General features: G+C 41.7%; 1 protein-coding gene across 3 annotated transcripts in view; it reads right to left on the reverse strand.

Moving 5' to 3' along the window:
* The window catches only part of SLC44A3 (solute carrier family 44 member 3), a 103,484-nt gene that overhangs the window by 13,715 nt on the left and 67,584 nt on the right, over positions 1-22,185 (reverse strand). For all 3 annotated transcript variants that reach the window (XM_020999430.2, XM_020999435.2, XM_020999437.2), the window contains 2 exons: positions 17,180-17,336; positions 13,970-14,056 (listed from right to left, as the gene is read on the reverse strand). In XM_020999430.2, the coding sequence (XP_020855089.1) occupies positions 13,970-14,056; positions 17,180-17,336 (244 nt within the window). The remainder of the gene's footprint in view (positions 1-13,969; positions 14,057-17,179; positions 17,337-22,185) is intronic.

Below are 22,185 nucleotides of genomic sequence, written 5' to 3' on the forward strand. Positions count from 1 at the left end.
GTGTGTATGTGTGTGTGTGTGTGTGTGGATATAGAATGTCGCATATGCTGTCAAATATCTTACATGTCACAGCCACCTTCTACTAAAAGTCTGCACCTATGGTTTCAGAAAAACCTGCAAAGACTTGTATAAGTGAAGTGAGCGAAGTAAGCAGAACCAGGAGAACAATTTATACAACGACAATAATATTGTAATGGCAAAAAATTAAAAAAAAAAGATTTAGGAATTCTGATCAGCATAATGACCAATCATGATTCCAGAAAACTAATGATGAAACATGCTACCCACCTCCTGATCGAGAAGTGAAAGAATCAGAGCAGACTGAGAAATATTATATATAACACAATATAATATACAGCATAATACAGTATCTATGCCAAGGAAACCCCAAGGGGAGTCTCGAAGACTTGGACATGACTAACTGACTAAACACCTGGAGGGATCTTTTTCTATCTGAGTTTGGCCCCACTAGACTAGATGATTTCTGACTCTACAGCTCTAACCCTACGATTCCATGGACTGTTGCCCTTACTGAAAAACAACCCCATCTTTCTACAATGCTTTATCATTAGGACTGGGGCCTAAGATTTCACTGGCACAGAGAACGAACTGCTAGGTGGGCAAATGCCTTCTACCCATGTAGATCAGGGTCTTCTTTGCAACTCAGAGTCTCGGAGAGGTGCCTAAGGAGACCATGGAAAGGGCACATGGCTTGCCATGGTCACACAGTCAATGAGGATTTATGAAGCACTTACTAGGTGCCCATTTGCTGAAGTGCCGAGGATGCAAAGAAAGGCCAGTTTTGTCAGAGACCGCACTTGAATCCAGGTCTTCTGGACTTAGAGACCAGCAATCTTTATACTCTATCACACTGCCTTCTTATACCTTGTTTAATCCTTGCAGAAAACCTGGGTCAGAGTGGGGGGTGTGGTAAAATTCAAGCAAGGTGAGGGTGTCCTTTATTGTTTATTTAAATTTTATTTTCTCAATTGACAAACATATATTTTCTCTCCCTTCTATCCCCTCTGCAACTGAAAAGAAAAAGAAAATCCAGCCTGAAGATACTAATGGAAAGAAGATAAAATAAGTCACACTTCTCTCTAGAGAGCAGAAATCACTGCTTCTCTATTCCCTCATTCCCTATCCCATCCAATCTTCACAAAGAAGTCCCAGGTCACATAAATCATACCATTTCAATAGGGCCTCTGCTTTGAGCCTTGGGGAGCCAGAGATGTCACCCTCTAGACTGAGAGGGGAGTAGGAGAGGATGGGGTGAGGGGAATCACAGATGGCACAAATTGGAATGTTTATGTACTTCTACATACCATACATTTTGAAAAGACCCCTGCTGGTCTCCTTCTGACCTGGGGAACACAGCGTTAGCCAGGCTGGGGAGGCAAAAGGCTGACCTGGGCAGCTTCATGAGGAAAGCTGTGTGGCTGAGAGCCAGGCTGTAAATGGAAAGGGCCCTGTTTGCTGAGGATAATGCCTGCTCTGTGTGACAGCTAAACTCCCTACACCAGGCCGGTACTCAAAGAAAATGAGACGGCTGAAAGATGATTACCATGGCAACAGTTTTTTTTCCTTTTCAAGCACCAAAGAACAAGAATCATCTCCACCAGTGTAGCCTCTTTCTGGTACTTTTGCTTGGAGACGCGTGTGTGTGTGTGTGTGTGTACAAGTATATATAAAAGTGTGTATGTGTATATACAAATGTATACATACACATGTGTGGATCTACAAGTGTGTATATGTGTATACAAGTATATATACAATTATGTGCATGCATTTACACATGTACATGTGTATATATATGTGTGTATACATACATCTATACATATAAGTGTGGGTCTATAAGTGTGTATATGGATATACAAGTGTGTGTGTATATGTGTGTACACAAAGGTGTATAAAAGCATGTGTATGGGTGTGGATGTATATTTGTGTGTGTATATATGTGTGTGTGTGTTCTAGGTGCATGGTAGCAGCTGTTTCATGAATAGGGCCACCCTTTGTATTTGATGGTAGTCCTGACTTCCTTTTGAATTCACTTTCTTCCCCCCGCTGCTAACATGTTGAAAGCGACTTGACTAAGTGCCAGGAACACAGGAGCAGTGTAAGCTAACACAGCGGAATCAAAGGATATAGAGCTGGAAAGGATCTGAGAGCTCATCTAATTTAACCCCCTCATTTTACAGATGCGGAAACTGAGGCATAGAGAGGTCAAATGACTTATGGAAGATTTGAACTCAGTCCTCTGATGCAGGGTTCAAGTACTCTTGTACTTAGACCTTGCTGTTTCCCTAGTTCTGTGGGGGTCCTGGGGGATGAACCCTGGATTTGGAGTCAGAGGGGGTAGTATTCAAATCTTAATAAGTGCTTATTGACTGACTGATGGTAGAGCACAGAGACTGCTGAAGTTAGAATCAGAGGACCCAAGTTTAAATACTAGCTACCCCACCTAACATCTATGTAACCCAGGGCAAATAACTTATCCTTTTAGGGACCTCAAAGAGACCGGAAGACCTCTAAAGGCCCTTCATGCTCTGGATCTGTGAGCCTCTAAGTCCATAATCCTGTTGCTTTGTGATGCTTTCTTCTGTTAGTTTGTCAGCTCAGGACTGAGGAAAGGAAGATTGAGCTGCTGGTGGGTGGGGTTTGCTGCCCTCCATGGTTCATGGATCTGTGTAGCATTCCAAGATGAATCCCTAGCATGTCATACATTTCACTCCTGAGGTGAGCTGAAAGCCTTTAAAAGGCATCTTATTTTAGCATTTGCTTGGCCCCATCGATGATGATGGAAACTGAGAAAAAATGGGAAGACGTCAAACCAAAGGGTGACTACATTACATTTAGGACCAAATCTGATATAAGATCACAGCATCATAGATCTTAGGGCTGGAAGAAATCTTAGAGATGCTGAACCTTTCATTCTGAAATCCTCTGCCCTAAGGGGCTTGTGCTGTGGTGGGGCTTCCTTCCAACTTTCAGATTCTGTGGATATGAGAACTCCATCTCCCACAGAAGATCTAAAAAGTCTTAACAGATAAAACCTTAAAATTGCTTGAGGCACATAGGAGACTAAGTGACTAGCCCAGGGTCACACAGATAGTAGGTGTGAGGGGCAGGATTTGAATCTAATTCTTCCCAGTTCCAAGCCTAATATTTAATCCGGTACCATACGTTACCTCTTAACATGTTCTTTTTGCCTTTGTACAGAGTGTTCTCTCTGCCTGGAATACACTTCCTTTTCACCTCTGCATTCAAGGCTCATCTCCTTCAAGAGGCCTTTCTGGATCTGACTCTCCCCTCAATTGCTGCTGCTCTGTCCCCACACTGCACATTACTTTGTTGTGTATCTATGTATATCCTGTTTTCCTACAGTTGAAGGGAAGCTTCTTGAGGGCAAGGATGTTTTGTTTTTCCTTAGGAGGCACTTAAACAATTGCTAAATTTAACAAATTTTTTTTTTCCAAATAAGTTTTTTCCAAATAAGACAACCTTCAAGGCAAACAAGGCAGGAATCATTATTCTCATTTTATAGATAAGAAAACTTAGGACCGACAGTCATACACATGTGACTTGCCCAAGGTCACACAAACTAGGAAAGAGGCAGAACTGAGACTGAACCCCAGCTGTGGGTGACACAAGTTGTGGGGCTCAGCTGCTACTCTTCCATGTACAACTGTCCAGTGGAGACTGCTGACTGCAGGGGAACAAGAGATCAGCACCACCCCTCCCTACTCTCCAACCCCTCCATAGCACAGTTCAAGTACAAAGCCTCGGCCTTTCTCCTCTGCTTCCCAGTTTATCAGGAAGTTGTATTTAGCTGACTCCCTCAAGGTTTTCCCACAGCTCAGAGCCCACAGATGGCAGCCCTGTCCCCAAGTACATTTCCAGCCTAACTTGGAAATGTTGTGATGGGAAGGTCCCAAGGCTGTGGGAACTGGAGTGACTGCTAGAAACTGAAAGTTTTGTGAAAGTCTAGCACGATCGTATTCAGAGTTGAAGCACATGACTGTTTCAGGGCTGTGGGCAACATTCCTGGCCTCCACTGTGAATTTGCTTGGCCTCTCAGCAGGGACAAAAGGGAAATGTGTTTCAGGTGACTGTAGGTGAGGATTAAAGGTCAGAATTTTTCTGGTGATGGGACAGGAAGTAGAGTTGGGGAGGATCTGCCGGGGCTCTGTGCATGACTAATTAAAATTCAGGGCTATCATTTTGCAACTAACAATCTAGCAACTAAAGCCCTGGTCTTTTTTTTTTTTTCATTATTGTTTAATTGTGCCTGATTCTTCGTGACCTCCTTTCGAGTTTTCTTGGCAAAGATAATGGAGTGATTCACTGTTTCCTTTTCTGGCTCATTTAACAAATGAGGAAACTGAGGCAAACAGGTTGAAGAGACCTGCCCAGGCTCACACAGAAAATAAATGTCTGAGGCAGGATTTGAACTCAAGTCCTCCTGACTCCAGGCTCAGCACTCTATTCACTGTGACACCTAACTGCCCCAGCCACAGGATTCAGGTTCATATATTTATGGCTGGAAGGGAACTCAGAGATACAGTGGCTCAGCCTCCTTCACTTTTTAAGATAAGGAAATAACTCAAATGGTGTTACTTGGTGTTACTTGACTATACAGGCTGTAAAAGGCCCAGGAAAGGGGAGTGATTTGCCCAAACGTGTATGTATGTGTGTGGGGAGGAGGAGCTGTCAGAATCTGAATTCAGAGCCCTCGGATTCTAATTCCCTTGCTCTCTACCGAATCTAGAATTTTTTCAGCTCTCATCTGAAACCTTTAATGCCACCTGAATGTTAGAGGCTGCATTTCCCAAACCTCTCTCAGCTCCAGTAACATCAGGGGCAGCTTCTAGCCATTCAGCTCAACTCAGCCAACTTTATCAAATTATCTTAGCATTTACACCTCACATTTACTCCGGTTGTAGATGGGACAGTGGTAAGAGCATTGGATTTGGATGCCAACGATGTGTCCTGGGCACAGCCTCAGCTCTTAAGGGGACAACACAAGACACGTAAGGGCAGGGATGTACTGAACCCAACTCCAACCCAATGGTTACATTTTCAGTGTAAATTTCATTCATGCCTCAGAAACTGGCAAATGCTACAAATCAGGGCTTGAGTTATTGTTCTATTGATTGTCTAGGTTTAAGAAAGTGATGGAGAAAATGTTAATAGTGCAGATTAAACTTGAAGTGCACCCTGCATAGATTTATTTTTCTCCAGAAAAGCTGGATGTTAAATATTACTCATGATCTCATGGTATCCACTCTTAGGGAACTTACAATATTGTCACCAGTCAAGTTATACAAAGGTTTGGTCTATATACTGAACAACGTACAAATATACTTGCAAATATGAATACTGCCACTATTGTAAGTGCCAGGCACTGTGCTATGTGATGGGGATACAAAGATTAAGATTAAATAGCCCCTGCCCTCAAGGAGCTTACATTCTGTGTGTGTGTATGTATATATGTATGTATACATACATTTTGTGTATATATGTATAGATACATTGTACATATATGGTATGTATCTATACATATATAGTATAAATAGATTGGAAAAAAGTATACAGAAAATACTAGAAAGAATATTGGATTTATAGTTAGTTGAGACCTGGGTTTAAATCCTTTCCCTGACAGCTACTGCCCTCTCCCCTCAAAGCTGTAAATATTCTGTAGATATTCAGAGGCTCGTGGCATCACAGATTTAGAGCTAGAAGGGACCTCAGAAGTCATCAAATCCAATCCCCTCATTTTACAGATGAGGAAATCAAGGCCTAGAGAGGTGAGGCGACTTACTTACAGCTAGCAAGTGTCTACATTTGAACTCATACACAGGTTGTTGGCCCCATTAGAATGCAAGTTCCCTGAGGGCAGGAGCTATTTTTTTTTTGTCTTTATATTCCCAGCACAATGCTTGGCACACAGCAGGCACTCAATAAATGTTGGCTGGTTGGTAAATCACAACCTCATTAGCTTCAATTTCCTCATCTATTTAGATGGGGCTAAAAGAAGCCTTTTTTTGGGGGGGCAATACTGTAAAATGTAAACTCCTGTATTTGACTTTTGATGCCCCTTTCAGTCTGGCTCCAGCCTCCCTTTCCAGGCTTGCTTGCTGTTCATTATTCTCCTACGGTCCAACCAGAGTGGCCTTTTTGCTGTTCTTTGTACTCACCATCTCCATTTCCTGCCTGCAGACCTTTGCTCAGGTCATCCTCCACGCCTCTCTTACAGCTACCTCACAGAATTCCTAGCTTCCTTCAAAGCTCAACTCAAGCATCATCTTCCACAAGAAGCCTGTCCTGATTCCTCCAGCTGCTCATGTCCCTTTCCCCCTCCCAAAGTATACATAGTTTGTATTTAATTTTCTATGTATATGTCGTTTCCTTCCCTAAAAGAGGATAAGTTTCTTGAGGGCAGGGATTGCTTTTCTGTCTTTGTATTCTCAATGCCTGGCACATAGGAGGCACTTAATAGTTGCTGGTTAAATTAAATTGAGAAGAAAGACCTGAGCTGAACTTCGATGAATAATTCATTTAGAAGCAGTCAGATAATTATGTCTGATAGGCAGACATCCATTTACCACAGGGTAGTGCCTAAGTCAGTGCTCCTGGTTGTGACCATGAGCAAGTCACTTCACCCTGTTTGCCTTAGTTTCCTTGTCTGTAAAATGAGCCAGAAAAGGAAATTGCAAACCACCGCAGTATCTTTGCCAAGAAAACCCCAAATAGGGTCACAAAGAATTGGATACAACTGAAATGACTTAACAAAAGAAAACACAGTGCCTAAGTGGGGGATTCCATGTATATACCTTTCTCACTCCTTTCTACCACCCCTTCTACGTTGGTTTATTCTTGTATGTCCCAGGTGGAGAAATTTTAAGCCAGGAACTGTTGAAAAGACCTCTGTTTCTGATGTCTGGTCACCCATCTTTGTCACAGACGTAGGTCAGAAATGGTATGGTCCAATATGGTTCTAGTCCCAGATTCCTGAGTTCTGCCCACATTTCAGTACTGGTGGCTGGTAGGACCTCTGTCCCAGATAGACAGCTCAAAGCCATGGCTTTAGAAGGTCATGCTCTCGAGCCTCAGTGGCTTCCAAATAATACCCCAGGATCCAAGAGCAAGGCAGTGTGGTATGATGGAAAGAGTAAAAACAGAAGACCTGGGTTTAAATCCCAGATCTGCTTACTCCCTGCATAAATTTGGTCTGGTTACTTTTCTGGGCCTCAGTTTACTCAGCTGAAAAAATGTTCAGGATGAGATAGAGAACCTCTAAGGTCCCTTCTAGCTCTAAATGGAATGTGTTTCCATCACCAACTTCTATTTGTTGCTCTTGAGACATTTCATGGTCCCTGGCAAATGGTATGCTTACTTGGTGCCTCAATTCCTTTCTATTTAAACTAGGGATAAGTACCATTTGCCCTGAAACAGCTGCATTATGAGGATTACTGTTGGCTACAAGAGAATTTTCTCTACAAATGATCATATATACACAAATGTAGACTTTTGCATGATATGCATACATGCACATAGCATATCCATCTTCACAAGATTAGCTGCCAGCCCCCAGAATAGACATGGAGAAGAGGGTAACCTGAATTCAGAATGACTGTTTTAATTACATGCAAACTTTAAAAAGAATAGCTTTGTTGGCTAACTTGGTCTCTAGCAAGCATACTGATTCTGGCAATGTCTACTCCAGAAGGACTGGGCCTCTTTAAGGCTTTTAAATCATGTTAGGCATCTGAATAAAGAAACTCCACATCATTCGTTACCTTCTTCCTGAATGCACGTGCTGCCCCGTGGAAGAGGGTAGCTGAAGACCTGCCAGTTGGCTGAGGATGAACCAAAACTCCAAATGGAAAAATGAAGGAGCACCCTTGCACTATTGATGGACGGTGAAAAAAAGGTTCATTGAAATTGGGCTAACAGAGGAAGGCAGAAGAAAAGAAGGCTTTGAAATATTAAAAAGTGAAGTCTCTGTCACAAAGGCTCTTGAGACAGAAGCGGACATTATGTGTTTTGGAAGTCAGAAAAAAATATGGGGCGGAGAGGAAGGCGGGGGCGTTGGATGTGTGTAGCTAAGTACTTTTTAGCTACCACCAAGTTTTCTATCTCATCACACAAGAGCTGAGATGGTTCCAATGGCCTGTTTGGGGACCCTGCTGACTAATATATTTTGAAAGTCAGTGGAATCTGGGGTGGAGAGTGATAATGATCTTGTATTTATTTAGGACCTTAAAGCTGATAGAACCCTAGAGGGCTAGGCAAACTCTGCTATTTGCACCAAGTAAATTTGATTCATTTTGTTCCGACTCTGGCCCATTGGTCAATGAAATGGAGTACTGAACTACTTACTGGCTCCATAGCAATCCCACAGCACAGCAAAGGCAGAAATGTGTCACTGAATAATGGTCTCTGAAACCATGGCTGGCTGTAATTCTATTAGCAGCCCAGGCATCCTTATTTGCTCTACAACAGTGGGAGGGGATAACCATAGGAAACAACACACACAACTACGTTGAGAATGTAAAGGAAAACCACATTAAAAACCATGAGAAATCAGATCCATACAATGGCAAATCTTGATTTCTGAGACCTGAAGATGAAACACAGCTCTTTCTTCTCAGTAGAGAGGTGGTGGACTAGAGGTACAGAATACAATATACACTGCTAGATATGATGATTGTATCATTTTGTTTTGCTTAACTGTACTTCTTTGTCAGAAAAGTTTTTGTTGGAGGTTGATGGTATTTGGAAGTGACTATGGTGTAAAGAAAAAAACCCCTAAATCTCCAATATAACTTAAAAAAAAAATCTTGGTAGGAAGATACAGAAAGCACCCTTATCTCTGCCACCCTGTTTTCTGCATGTCCCAGGCCAGGGCAATGCAAGATTTTGCTACTTTTGTGGTTATTATTGACATTGCTATTATGTATTACATATATAATTATATATAACACATACACACATGTCTGAATATGTATACATGCATGCAACATACATATATGTGTATATATACATCCACATATACACACACAGCTTAAAGTAAGGTAAGCATTGATTCTTAACTCAACTTTATGAAGAAGACACTTCTCTATTATATAGGTACTTCCCTATTAGTATGATAATAACAACAATAACCTGTGGTTTCAGATATATAAACTCCCTTTACCAACATAAATTGACAATTGTTTTTTTTTTTTACAGCTTTATAGTCTTAGAGAGTTGTCTAGGGCTCAAAGAGTTTAAGAGACTTACCCAGAGTCACACAGACAGGATGTGTCAGAGAAAGGACTTGAACCCAGGTCTTTCTGACTTGGAGGTCAGCTCTTTGCTATACCATATTGTCTCTCATAGGTCCAAGCCAACAATAACAACAGTAAAAACAATCCTACAATGCCCTGGTCAGAATAAAGTACTAGAAACTGTGGCATAACAGAGGGAGTACTAGACTTGGAGTCAGGAAGACCTGGGTTCAAATCTCACCTCAGATGCTACCTGTGTGACCCTGGGCAAGTCACAACCTTTCTATGCTGCAGTTTTCCTTGTCTGTAAAATTACAGGGTTGGACTTAGTGGCCTCTAAGGTCCCTTCTAACTTAAAATCTATAGTCCTAAAAAGTCAGCTATTGTTACTAGAAGCAATTATTAGAAATAACAGATATAATATTATTATTATTATTATAAATAACTGATATTTACATAATGTTTTAAGGTTTGCATTTGATCCTTACATTAGCTTTATGAAGGAGGTACTTCCTTATTTAGGGAATATCATTATTTCCATTTTACATATGAGGCAGCTGAAACTTAGCAAGGTTATATGCTTTGCTTGTGGTTAGATGGTAACTGCTGGAGATAACATTTGAACACAGTTCTCTTCTAACTTCAATTTCAGCACCCTGACCATTATACAATGCTGTCTTGAACCCAGTACTACAGACTTTGCCATTTGTTAGAATTATACTGTCAAAATTAAAAAAAAAAAAGGAAAGTTAAACTTGTCACATTTTTTTCCCTGCCCCTCTCCACTAAAATACATGACGTATCTTCATTACAGCCATCAAAAAGAGTACCATCCCAGCGTGTGATGTATGAGAGCATGGCACACAGTAGGCATTAAATAAATAATTTTTGCCTTGCCTTGCCTTCCTTATGGTAAGTAGATAATATGGACACTTAGGGCAAAAATTGTGTACTTGTCCACTAAGTCTGCATAGCAAAGCACTTTTTAAAAATAGATTAAGCTATATATGTACGTATGTGCGTGTGTGTGTGTATAATATGTCCCACATTTACCCATGAGCATGTTTTCTTCCCCAACAGAATGTAAGCTCCTTGAAGGCAGGAATTGTCTCACTTTTCTATTTCATCCCCAGCTCTTAGTGGTGTCCAACACATAGTAGGCACTTCACAAATGCTTGCTGATTAACTGATTTAGGATTTTAGGTTGTACAAGGGGAACGCATCTGGCCAGACAGGACGTTCCAGAAGCCCTGCTGATCTGTGGGAGCTGGATTTGGGTAGACTGGATAATAAAGAAAGGGGGAGGCTGTGTCTTCTTTCAGAGGTGTTAAAAAAAACCAACCAACCAACCAACCAACCTATACACCAGGGATGATTAAGAGGAAGCCTGGCATAGCCAATAGAGGGCTAGACTTGGAATCATGAAGACCCGAGTTCAACAACTCCCTCCTCAGGCATTTATTTGCTATATGACTCCATCTTTTAGCCTCAGTTTTCTCATCTGTAAAAAACAAATGGAGATGATAATAGCACTTACTTATAGGGCTGTCGTGAGGATGAAATGTGATAATGTATGGAAAGACTTCTGCAAACCTTAAAGAACTATGTCATTGTTATTATCATCAGTCACTGGCACAAGCACAAGCAGCAATATCAGGGAGCGGACAGAGTGTTTTCCCGTCGGGAAAAGTGGCTGTCGTGGAGCATTTTAGTCGCGTAAAACTCTTCATGACCCGATGGGGGGTTTTCCTGGCAAAGACACTGGAACGGTTTTTCATTTCCTTCTCCAGCTCATTTTATAGATGAGGAAACCGAGACAAACAGGGGTAACTGACTCGCCCAGGGTCGCACAGCTAGTGTGTCTCTGAGGCTGGATTTGAACTCTTGAAGTCTTCCTGGCTTCTGCGCCACCTCCGTTCAAACCTTGCCACTGACACTCACCAGCTGGGTGACTGTGAACAAGTCACTGAGCCTCCCCACGCTCTCTGAGGCTTAGTTCCTAAGTTGTAGATGAGCTAGAGGGATTTCCTTTCACAACTCCCTCCTGCCCCTCCCTACGAAGCTCTCCCTGATCCCTGCAGCTCACACCGATTCCTTCCCTTTTCTGAAATATCTTACGACTTATCTGTACCATTCATTTCAATATCCGACATTTGCTGTCTTATGTGGTGATTTAGAGGCTGTATGCGGTTCTGTCACAGCACCTGACCTAGACTGCAAATTCCTAAGGGCAGGGACAATACTTTATGTCCTTGTACCCAGTACATGCTCAGTGACTACCTATACAGACACTAAATACTGGAGTTGGAAGGGACCTATGAGATTTGGTCTGAATTTTCCCCTCTCCCTACATATTTTACAGATGAAAAAATGGTGCTTACCAGCGCCGAAGCCAAGAGCGATGAGATAAATTATAAATTGTCTAAGGCCACACAGCTAGTTAGTGGTAGAGGTGAGATTAAAAAATTAAGTTTCCTAGTTCCTAACCCACTGCTCTTTCTACTGTACTATCCATTCGTTTATTAAATATCTACGATGTGCCAGGTACAGTAGTAAGTGCTGCGAATACAAAGACAGAAACAATTCAATCCTTGCCCTTAAGAAGCTTACTGTCTACTGAGAAGGATGAAATATCTACACAGATAAATTTCTTGTTTTTCAACGCAATTGGGATTAAGTGACTTGCCCAGGGTCACGCAGCTGGTTAAGTAAGTGTCAAGTGTCTGGTCTGAGACTGCACTTGAACTCAGGTCCTCCTGACTCTAGGGCCAGTGCTCTATTCACTGCGCCACCTAGCTGCCCCATCACAGATAAAATTTTAATAAACATATGTACATCTACATCTACATATATGGTGTCCCAAAAATCTCAAGGCAGTTTAACAAGACTTTTGGGTGAGAGAAGGAGGGAGGGAGGGAGGGAGGCAGGGAGGAAGGGAGAAAGGGAGAGAGGGAGAGAGGGAGAGAGAGAGATCACCAGTATTAAAGGTATGGAGATGTCAAATAAAGCAAAGGCTAAGAGCCCTTGGATTTAGTAGTTAAGAGATCAATGGCAACCAAAAAAGTACAGTTTCAGTTCAACGGTGGGGTTGGAAGCCAGAGTGCAAAGGGCTGATCAGTGAGTGTCCAGATAGATAAGTAGTCGAAAGATATGCAAAAGAAAAAATGCAAATGAGCAATCACCATATAAAAGAATGCTCCGAATCTCTAACAATAAGATCAATGTAAATTAAAACAAGCTGTTAAGATCAGATTGGTAGAGATAACAAGAGGTGAAAATAGTGACTGGTGGAGGGACTGTGGGGACAGGCATATTAATGTACTGATGGTAGAACTGGGAGTTGGGACAACTATTCTGGAATATATTTTTGCAATCATAATAGAAATGTTATTATATAGTATAGCACCTTTGGATCAGTGAACCACTTCTGGGATTATGCCCCAAAGAGGTCAAAGACAGAGAGAAAAGTACCACATATTGAGTAACAGCTGAATAAACTTTAGGTATAGGAACGTGATGGAATATTATCGTGCTATATGAAATGTCAAATATGAAGAATTCTGAGAAACTTGAGAAGATGTGTATAAACTGATGCAGAATGAAGTAAGCAGAACCAAGAGAACAATTTACACATCATGCTTTTTTAAAAAAAGTAACTTACAGACTCCCACTAATGTAAAAGAAAGCACTCTGAAACATCAACATTCTGACCAGTGCAATGACTGATCTTCACTTTAGAGTTTAATACATCAATGAAACTTAACTCCCTGGTCTTGACAGGGAAGTTGTGGACTATACAAGTGAAGTTTGACATGGCCAAAATGCTGTTTTGTTTTGCTTACTTATTTATTAAAAAAAAAGAAAAGAAAAGAAGGTTCTATGGTGGAGGTGGTAGTAAAGTCATTGGAAAGGGACATGTTAAAAAGGACATCAATGAAACTTTTTTTTTTAACTGTGTGGGAAGTAGGTTTGGAGGCAATGATTGTACATAGTCATTTCTAGGAGTTTGGATGATAGCTTGAGGGGATAGCAGGAAAAAAAAAAGTCTGTAAGGGCCAGGGAGACCTGGGCATGTTTGCTGGCATAAAAGGAGTCAGTGAATTAAGAGATATCGAAGATGAGGAGAGGGAGGGAATGATGGGGTGGCCATACTTCTGGAGGACAGAGAGAACTCAACTCAAAGATTCTGTGCTTTTCATTAATTTGAATCTCTTTGAACAAAAAAAATAAAAATTTAAACAACAGTAGTATGCAAATGTTTATAAATTACAGAGGAAAGAAGTTATTTATATCCTGAAAGAAGACTGGCGGAATGTGTAAAATTAGGGAGGCAATTGTCTCCCTGTTTGAAGGAAAATTATAGTTCTCTGACAAGACACTGAAAATACTATATTCACTAGACTAGTGATTTATTCCCTTTTGTTCTCTTTGCTGGAGAAGAGAAATACGTTTCTTTCAGAACCCAAGAGACAACTGTACTTTAAAGCCAAAAGCAATTCTGAGCTATCAATTCCATTCCCTTCCACTTCATTCAATTAAGCTTAACCCTATGGGCATATATTAAGCACCTACTAAGTGCCAGGCACTGTGCTTGGTTTTGGAGGTAGAAAAACAAAAATTAAACTGACCTTCAAGGAACTTTACATTCTACAACCTTCATCTCAGTGTAAGAAAGGGCCTCCTTTTGAGAAACGTACCTGGTTTAGATGGCTCAGGCACTTGTCCAGGAACCAAAAACAGGACGCGCAGCACTTGAGCATGTACTTTGCACAGGCGCTCTCTTCCTATTGGGGAAAAGAAAAGTTAGACAACAGAGAAAAAGCAAATGGGGTTTATCCCCAGTATGCTAATGGGGCATTTGGGAAAACAGGTCTATTTTGGTTTGGACACAATTGTGAATATATTCAGTGATTCTTATATGACCACAAAGAAATGTTTTGATTTAGTAAGAAATGGGAAGAGGCAGCTCAGGAGTCAGGAAGACCTCGATGCAAATTCTGCCAGTGATATAGACCAGCTGAGAGACTCTAGGCAAGTCATGGAATACCTAAGTGCCACAGGCAACTTTCTAGGACTTTGTTTTTTAATCGCCCTTCTTGGATCCTACCAAATGTTCTTCAATTTGCACACAATTTTTATAAAAGGCTTTAATATGTGGGAAAAAGCAGCATTCTGGTGAGAACACCAAAGTAATATGGATCTTTGATCTATAACCTTTTTGGATGGGAATCAGCAATTTCATCAGGTAGGGAACACCCAGTGTGGAAATTCTACTATTGCTGATCAACAATTTGACTACAACTTATAGTTTAAGAGTTGGTACACACTCTATATAGTTCAACTCTCCCTAATTTTGGAGAATAGGAGATTGAGGTCGAGTAAGGTTAGATAACTTATCCATGGTCACACAACCAGTGTGTGATTTTTTGGTTTTTTTTTTTTTTCGGTTGGGCAATGGGGGTTAAGTGGCTTGCCCAGGGTCAAACAGCTAGTAAAGTGTTATGTATTTGAGGCCACATTTGAACTCAGGTCCTTCTGAATCCATGGCCGGTGCTCTATCCACTGCCCTACATAGCTGCCCCGATAGTGTGTGTTAGAGGCAGGCCATGAACCCAGATCATTTTTGGCTCAGTCTACCATGCCATGCTTATCTCCTCATTCCCCCCCTCCCCCCCCATCTCCCACTCCCCATCCTCCAGCTCTATACATATATTTGAAAAAAGAGAAAAACAGTTTAAGCTTTATTTTATTAGAAACAAAAATTTCAGTTTGGGGGTTAAAGTCCAAAAAAGAAAACTATATTTTCTAAAGACAATATGAATTCCTCACATGTCTTAATACTGAGACTATTGGGGGGGGCTAGGAGTCAAACATGAAGTACCCACATCCAGAGTTAATAATCAGTTAAGGAATTTCCAGAAATAACTCTGAAATCTTACATCAGCGGGACCTCTGCCTTATATGGACTTATTTTTGGTTGTTGGTAGGGTTTTTTGGCCCTAAAGCCAATTCAATTGGATGAAACTATATCTGACTTCTTCTGGGCCTGTCTCTGATCATAAGCTAGCCTATTTAAAGTAGCAAAGACAAATGGTGGCTGGCTGAAATTTCTAAGTTGATGATACACAGTATGAAGGAGGATTTTTTTTTGAAGTTAGAAAAGGATCATAGCTCTAGAGGTGGAAGGGATCTTTGGAGGTCATCTGTTTTACCAGATAAAGAAACTGAGGTCCAAAGAGGTTAACACAAGTGTCACACAGGTGACTGTGAGACTAAGGTCAGCACTCTGTCCATTTTGCCATCAATCAATCAATGAACATTAAGAACCTGGGGATACAAAGACAAATGTCCCTACTCCAAAGGACCTTACAGGCTGGTCAGGCTGCCTCTTTTTAGGGATCCTTAGATCAAGAAGGATTTGGGCTTCATGATGCTGTGGAATCTCAGTGATGATAAAGTAGACTTTATGATCCCATGCTTAAGACCGAGAGCTATCCTGCCAATTTCTTCCCAAGATTTATAAAACGCCTTTCCTTCAGAGACTGGCTCTTTTTGCCCTCTGGGTCAGATAAACCTCCTGCTTGATTTATATAAAAATTCATTTCTTTCCAAGGAGTCCCTTTCTCCAGGTGTCTTAGGATGGGAGGGAGTTGGGGACTATTTCTAAAAAAAACAGTAGCCAGAAATTCAGAGGGAAAAGACTCTCTGAGAGGGAAGAAAACCACCAAAATGTGGCTCCTCCAGACTCAGACAGCAATAACACCAAACGCCAGCAGCTCCACACCTCAAATGACAACTACTTAACATGAATTTCATGATCCGGAAGCCAAAGGGTTTTTGTGTGAAATCCAATCAACGTTTCCCAATTTCTGCACTCATTTCGTGGCTTTTTCATGGATTATTAAGAAAGCACACAGCAATTTCTGGACAATTTTCACTCTCCAGAAAAAAACAAAAAAACTCCAAGGACCTGAGAAGCATCCATACATACAGACTCTTCTCCATTTCACTAATGGTACACAGACATACTCAAAAGGTTTGGATCTTAAACAGCTTCAACTTCGGATGTTTCTCCAACCCCCTGGCAAATGGAGAGAGCTTAACATTGTGTGAGAACAGGCTGGTTTGGGGGATTTCCAATCTTTCCTTGTTCCAGTGGGCCAGAAATACCATGAGAGCAGCTGTTTTCCTGGTGTTCTGGTTTCTGTTGGCATTCATAACCAAATGTGCATGGAAATAAAAACCAGCGGGATGGGGCGGGAGGTTGGGGGTGGGGGGGGAGCAGCAACACAAACAAAAACCCTATAGTTTTCTGTCCTTTGCTGAGGTTTGGAGCAGGGATGCGGGTCAGCTTGCCCATTCCTGTTATATACACCAGCAACTTCCCATGACATCCTGTGCAAAATGGAAAAGGTCGGGCATATTCTCTCATAAAAACCACAAGCAAACCTTTTTACCTAATGCTTCATTTATTTATTTTTGAAAAGGGCCGTGAGACAAATGCCCTGGCACACTTCAAATTTTATCTCAAGTATTTATTCCTCTATTTTTCCCCCTGTAGCAAACATTTAAATGAGAAAGAAACCCTGCTAAGTGGACAAGGCACTCAAACCATTTCCAGATCTCTCTCTCTCTCCCCCCTCCCCACCTTCTCAATCTCCCCCCACCCCATGTTTGGAGGAAGCCCAACAAACAAAATCCACAAACAAAAAGTAGGAGAAAGATCTGCATGGCGAGAACAAATGATTGAAAGAATATCGGAACCCACTGGATGGACACTGGCCCAGATTGGATTCCTCGCCCTGAGCCAGCTGTAGTTTTCCAGCTGGTTACTTTCCTGCAACCTGACCCCTGGCAGGAGGCAGGGCTTGGGCAGGGTAGGAGGGGGCATGGTACAATTCACTTACCTGTTCTTTCAGGGTGTTAGAGAGGTATGTGAAAACAGTTCTTGGAATCCTCACCATGGTGATTAGAAAGGACCCCTTTACAACCGTTCCTTGGTGATAGTTAAAAAGAGTGACCAGGGATGAAAGGATGGGGCGCTGAGGAGGGTCACCTTTATTTCTAGGAGGGGAAGAAAAAAAAAAGAAAGCACTCAAAAAGGCAATGCTCCAGCTATCCCATGACACCTCTGTGTTTTAGATCAGCAAGAGTACTCAAAGTTTCAGCCTTATGAAGTAGAGCCATCAGTAAGAGCCATCAGGCACTATATTGTTCACTGAATTTAAGCACTTACTTGAGCTAGCTGAATTTCTTACTAATAGCTCTTGTGGGGAGAGGCCATGTAGGAAACTGGTTCTGGAGCCACCTTCGGAGTCAGGTAGTGTCATATGATGGAAAGATCAGAAGACATAGATTTGCATCTCAGCTCTGACGATCACTATCTGTGTGACTTTGGGCAAGTCACTTAGGTGCTCTAGGTCTCAGTTTCCTTAGCTATAACTTGCAAATCCAAAGGGTTAGACTGACCAGGGGTCAGAACCTTTTTTTTTTTGGTGGCATGGAAGACCCCTTCTTGCAATAATGCTTTTAAATGCATAAAATTAAATACATAGGATTCCAAAGGAAACCTACCATGCTAAAGTAGTTATCAAAATATAAAAAACAAAAACAAGTTCAGGGGTCCTAGGTTAAGAACCATTAGAGATGATCCCTGAGGTCCCTTCCAATTGTAAATCTAAGATAATATGATCCTAAGGCCTGGATTCAATTCCTGCTTCTTACACATACCCCCTGTGCAACTCTGTGGAAAAGGAGGAAAGGGAAGAGAAGGAAATGAGCATTTCTAAAGCACCTACAAAGTGCCAGCTGCTTTACAAATATGATTTCATCTGATCCTCACAACAGTCTTGCAAGGTGAGTGCTGTCATCATCCCCATTTTACAGCTGAGAAAGTCAGGCAAACAGAGCTTAAATGACTTGCCCCGGGTCACACTGCTAGAAAGCATGGGAGGGCAAATTTGAACTCAGGTCTTCCTGACTCCAGGCCCAGTGCTAACCCACTGTGTCACCTAACTGACTCTGGGCAAATAAATTAAACTTTCAGTGCCCCAGAACACTTTTTAAAAGAAAAATTATTTATTTATTAAGCAACTGGGGTTAAGTGACTTGCCCAGGGTCACACAGCTAGGAAATGTCAAGTGTTTAGTTTGGGCTCTGATTTGAACTCAGGTCCTCCCGACTCCAGGGCCAGTGCTCTGTCCTGCTGCGCCACCTAGCTGCCCTGCCCCAGAAGACTTATAAGATGAACAAGAGTTTTACCCTTCTTCAATGTAGGAGTTTCCTAAACCAATGAAATCACAGGCCAGGACAAAAACAAAAACAAAAAACTCAAAGCTCTTTTGGTTGTATTCAATACTGTCAATGGAGATAAGAACAGAGGTAAGCAAATCCCCCCAGTTTCTTTCTTTCTTTTCTTTTGCTCCTGAACTCCTGTCACTGAACTTAACCTCATTCCTGCTTCAGAAGTTTATCAGGATACCTAATCAGTGACCTCAAAGGGCTGATTTTGCACGTGGGAATGAAACCAGAGCAAACATGGCTGTGGAGGATTTTGGCGACTGGATTTCAGCAGCCAAACAATAACCCTCTGCGAATGAAATGCATTTTGGTTGGCTGATAGCAGCCCGAACAACCACACTCTCAGATGCAGGGCCTTCCAAACAGCCCCGGGATAGCAGACTCCTGAAAGTAAGTGGTGGGTTTTTTTTTTCCCTGGTGGTTGTTGCTGTTTTCTCTTTAAAGGTCACTTTCATGTGAATCATTTACAGAAATGGCCATGACACAGCTCCCAAGAATGTCCCTGGGCCAGCATCATAGGCAGGAAGAAAAAAAGAAAAGGAGCAACCTTTGCCCTCCCCGAGCCTCATGCCCCTCTATTCAGCCTCACCACTCCGTTCCCACCGACACCACTACTGAGAGTGATAGACATAGTTCACGGGAAAGACAGAGGCCTTTGTGAACAGTTCTTTCACTCCTGCCAAGCAAAGCCCTATGGACTCACTTAATGGGTCCTTCTACACTGCAATGTAAGCTGATGGCTGAGAAACTCCTGAAAATGGACATTCTAACTTCAAGCTTGTTCTGGGGGCGTGTGAGGAAACAGGCAGAAAGGGTAGAGGGTTTTAAGAAATGTGTCTTTATCACGAATATAAATCATCTAGTCAGACCAGGATTTTTTTTTTCTTTCTGGGGGACAGGACCTGTGATATCATCTGGATAGGATGCTCTTTGGCATGAAAACTCCATCTAGTAGATGGATGCCAGGCACAGACTGAATTTATTCTCAAACTAATCTGGTATCTTTCCGCCTTTCCATTCTTCCTATACACTACTCCCTTCTACTCACTCTAAGATATAGCCATTCGGGACCCTGCACATGACATTCTATCTCCTCTCTCCACACTTCTGCTTTGGCTGTCTACCGTGGCTTGAACATAATCCCTCTTCACCACTACCTTGTAGAATCCCTGGCTTCGGTCAAGACTCAGCTCAAGGAGGCCCTTCCTGGTCATACTCAGATGCTGGTGCTCTCCTTTCTGAGGTTATCTTCCCTCTATTTTGTATGCATTTACACACGCATTTACATATACACATATACATATATCTGTGCACATATATGCATAAGTTATATATAAAATTTGGAGGCAGAAGTAAAAATAGTCCCTGCCTCAAAGAAAGAACTTACATTCTAATGGATAAAATATTTGATTTATTTCTTTCCTTTGCCTTCTTTCTTTCTTTTTCTTTCTTTCTTTCTTTCTTTCTTTCTTTCTTTCTTTCTTTCTTTCTTTCTTTCTTTCTTTCTTTCTTTCTTTCTTTCTTTCTTTCTTTCTTTCCTTTCTTTCTCTCTCTCTCTCTCTTTCTTTCTTTCTTTTCCTTCCTTCCTGTACATAGGCATATATATAGTAGGTTACATTATATGTTACAACACACACACACACACACATATATATAATCCCTGCCCTCAAACAGCTTACATTCTAATGGAGATGACATATATATATTGTCTATATAATGTACAGAACAGACAACATATAATACACGTACAAATATGTATAATATATACAAGGTATATTATATACAACAGATATATAACTATGTAACTATATAAGTATCTCTCCCTCACACACACATATATATTGTCTCCCTCATTAGAACGTAATCTCTTTGAGAGGTAGGACTGTTTTTTAATTATGGGGACCCCTTGTTCAAAGGCTCTAGACATCCTGGTCCCATGGCTACCAAACTCCCACCCATTACTCCCTCAGTCTCAGCGAGGCAGTATCTTTGGCCACCTAAGCACTCCACCCCTCACCCCCACCTCCACTGTCTCCACTTCCCATTCTATCGTCCCCCATCCACCTCAACCCATCCCTCCTAAGTCCTCTCATTACTTTAGAGTCAGCATTTTCCCCACTCTTCTCACTCCAGATGAAATCAGAGGTTTGGACACTTTCCCAATCCCTCCCCCACTCGCTCTCCTATTCTGCACAAAATCCCAGAAGAGAACATCTTGCAGGAATAAAACTAACCTATTTTTTTTTTAAATTTTTGCCTGATTTTTTTCTTTGGGGGGGGGAATGTTTGGGAAAAGAGAATAGAGTTTGCTTTCCCATTTATACAACATACATGCAGCCAAGTTACATTATTACTATAGTGCCCAGTTCTTAGTACAGTGTCTGGCACAGAGTAAGGCACTTAGTACATGGTTACTGATTGATTGATTTCGTGTCCAGGAATCAAGGATAACATCTGTATTACAGGCTTGGCACGGAGTAGTGAGTGATAAGCACTCACATATCACTATATACATGAGACCTGGGGTGTGATCCACAGGGTGGGTCTGCCATGATATAATAATAATAATTAATAAAAAAAATTAAAAAATTTTAATATAATTTATAATAACATATAACAGAGTTTTAAACTATAGTACATCTATTAGTCTAGAATATATATATATGCGTATGTGTGTGTATATATATGTATATGTCTCCAATCCAGGCTTCCCTATCAAATAGCATGTCCCAATGAGTATTTCAGTTGTTATTCAAGACATGTGGTGTAGTGAACTTGGATTCAGACCTACATTCCAATCCTAGACATGCCAGCTACTAGTCACTAGTGCCCCTCAGCCTTGGTTTCCTCTTTGGTATAAGAAGAGGCATGACTTGAAGGTCCCTTCCAACACCATTTCTGTGTGTGATCATACAAGTTCCAACGCTCGTATGCTATAATCCAAAGGCAAAACTGGCAGGAGTCGGCAGAAGGGGCACAGCCCACCCAAACCCCTTTACAAGGCTGATTATGGACACAGTGGTTTGGGAAATTCCACGGCTGAATTATAGGATGCTGGGACAGGACGACCTCATCAGAGTCCATGCCAACCAGTTTCTCCCACCGAGGCTCAGGGAGAAGTACTAAGAACATTGAATTAAAATATTAACCACGCTCAGTGGACACAGAGGGGCAAAGTCTGATTTCTTTACAGCTGGCCAAAGAATTCTTCACTGGATAATTCAGCCTTCTTTCCATCTGCTTAGTGATGGCTGAACTCAACTTACCATGAATGTCTGTCCCTGAGGCAGGATTTAGTATGGTGGAAGAGACACTGAATTTAGAGATAGAAGACTGGGTCTAAATCCAGGTTCTCCTATAGGTTCGTAAGTGACTTTGACCAAATTACTTTCACTTCTCTGAGACTCTCTTTAACTCTCTACTCCTAGCAGGCCCTAGGCCTACCCTCCATCAGCAGGAGCAAAGACTGTCTGACTGGTCAGAGGCACTGTCCTTCCCCCTACCTTCAGCCCCTCCTCCCTCTCATTCTCAGCTCTAAGACTTGCTCTGGGGCAGAAATGCCCTGGATGTTGACTGTTGGAAGCTAAGTGGAATCAAGACGCAACCCTCTATA

The sequence above is a fragment of the Phascolarctos cinereus genome, unplaced genomic scaffold, assembly GCF_003287225.1.
Source record: "Phascolarctos cinereus isolate Bilbo 61053 unplaced genomic scaffold, phaCin_HiC Scaffold_5;HRSCAF=322, whole genome shotgun sequence".
Classification (NCBI taxonomy): domain Eukaryota; kingdom Metazoa; phylum Chordata; class Mammalia; order Diprotodontia; family Phascolarctidae; genus Phascolarctos; species Phascolarctos cinereus.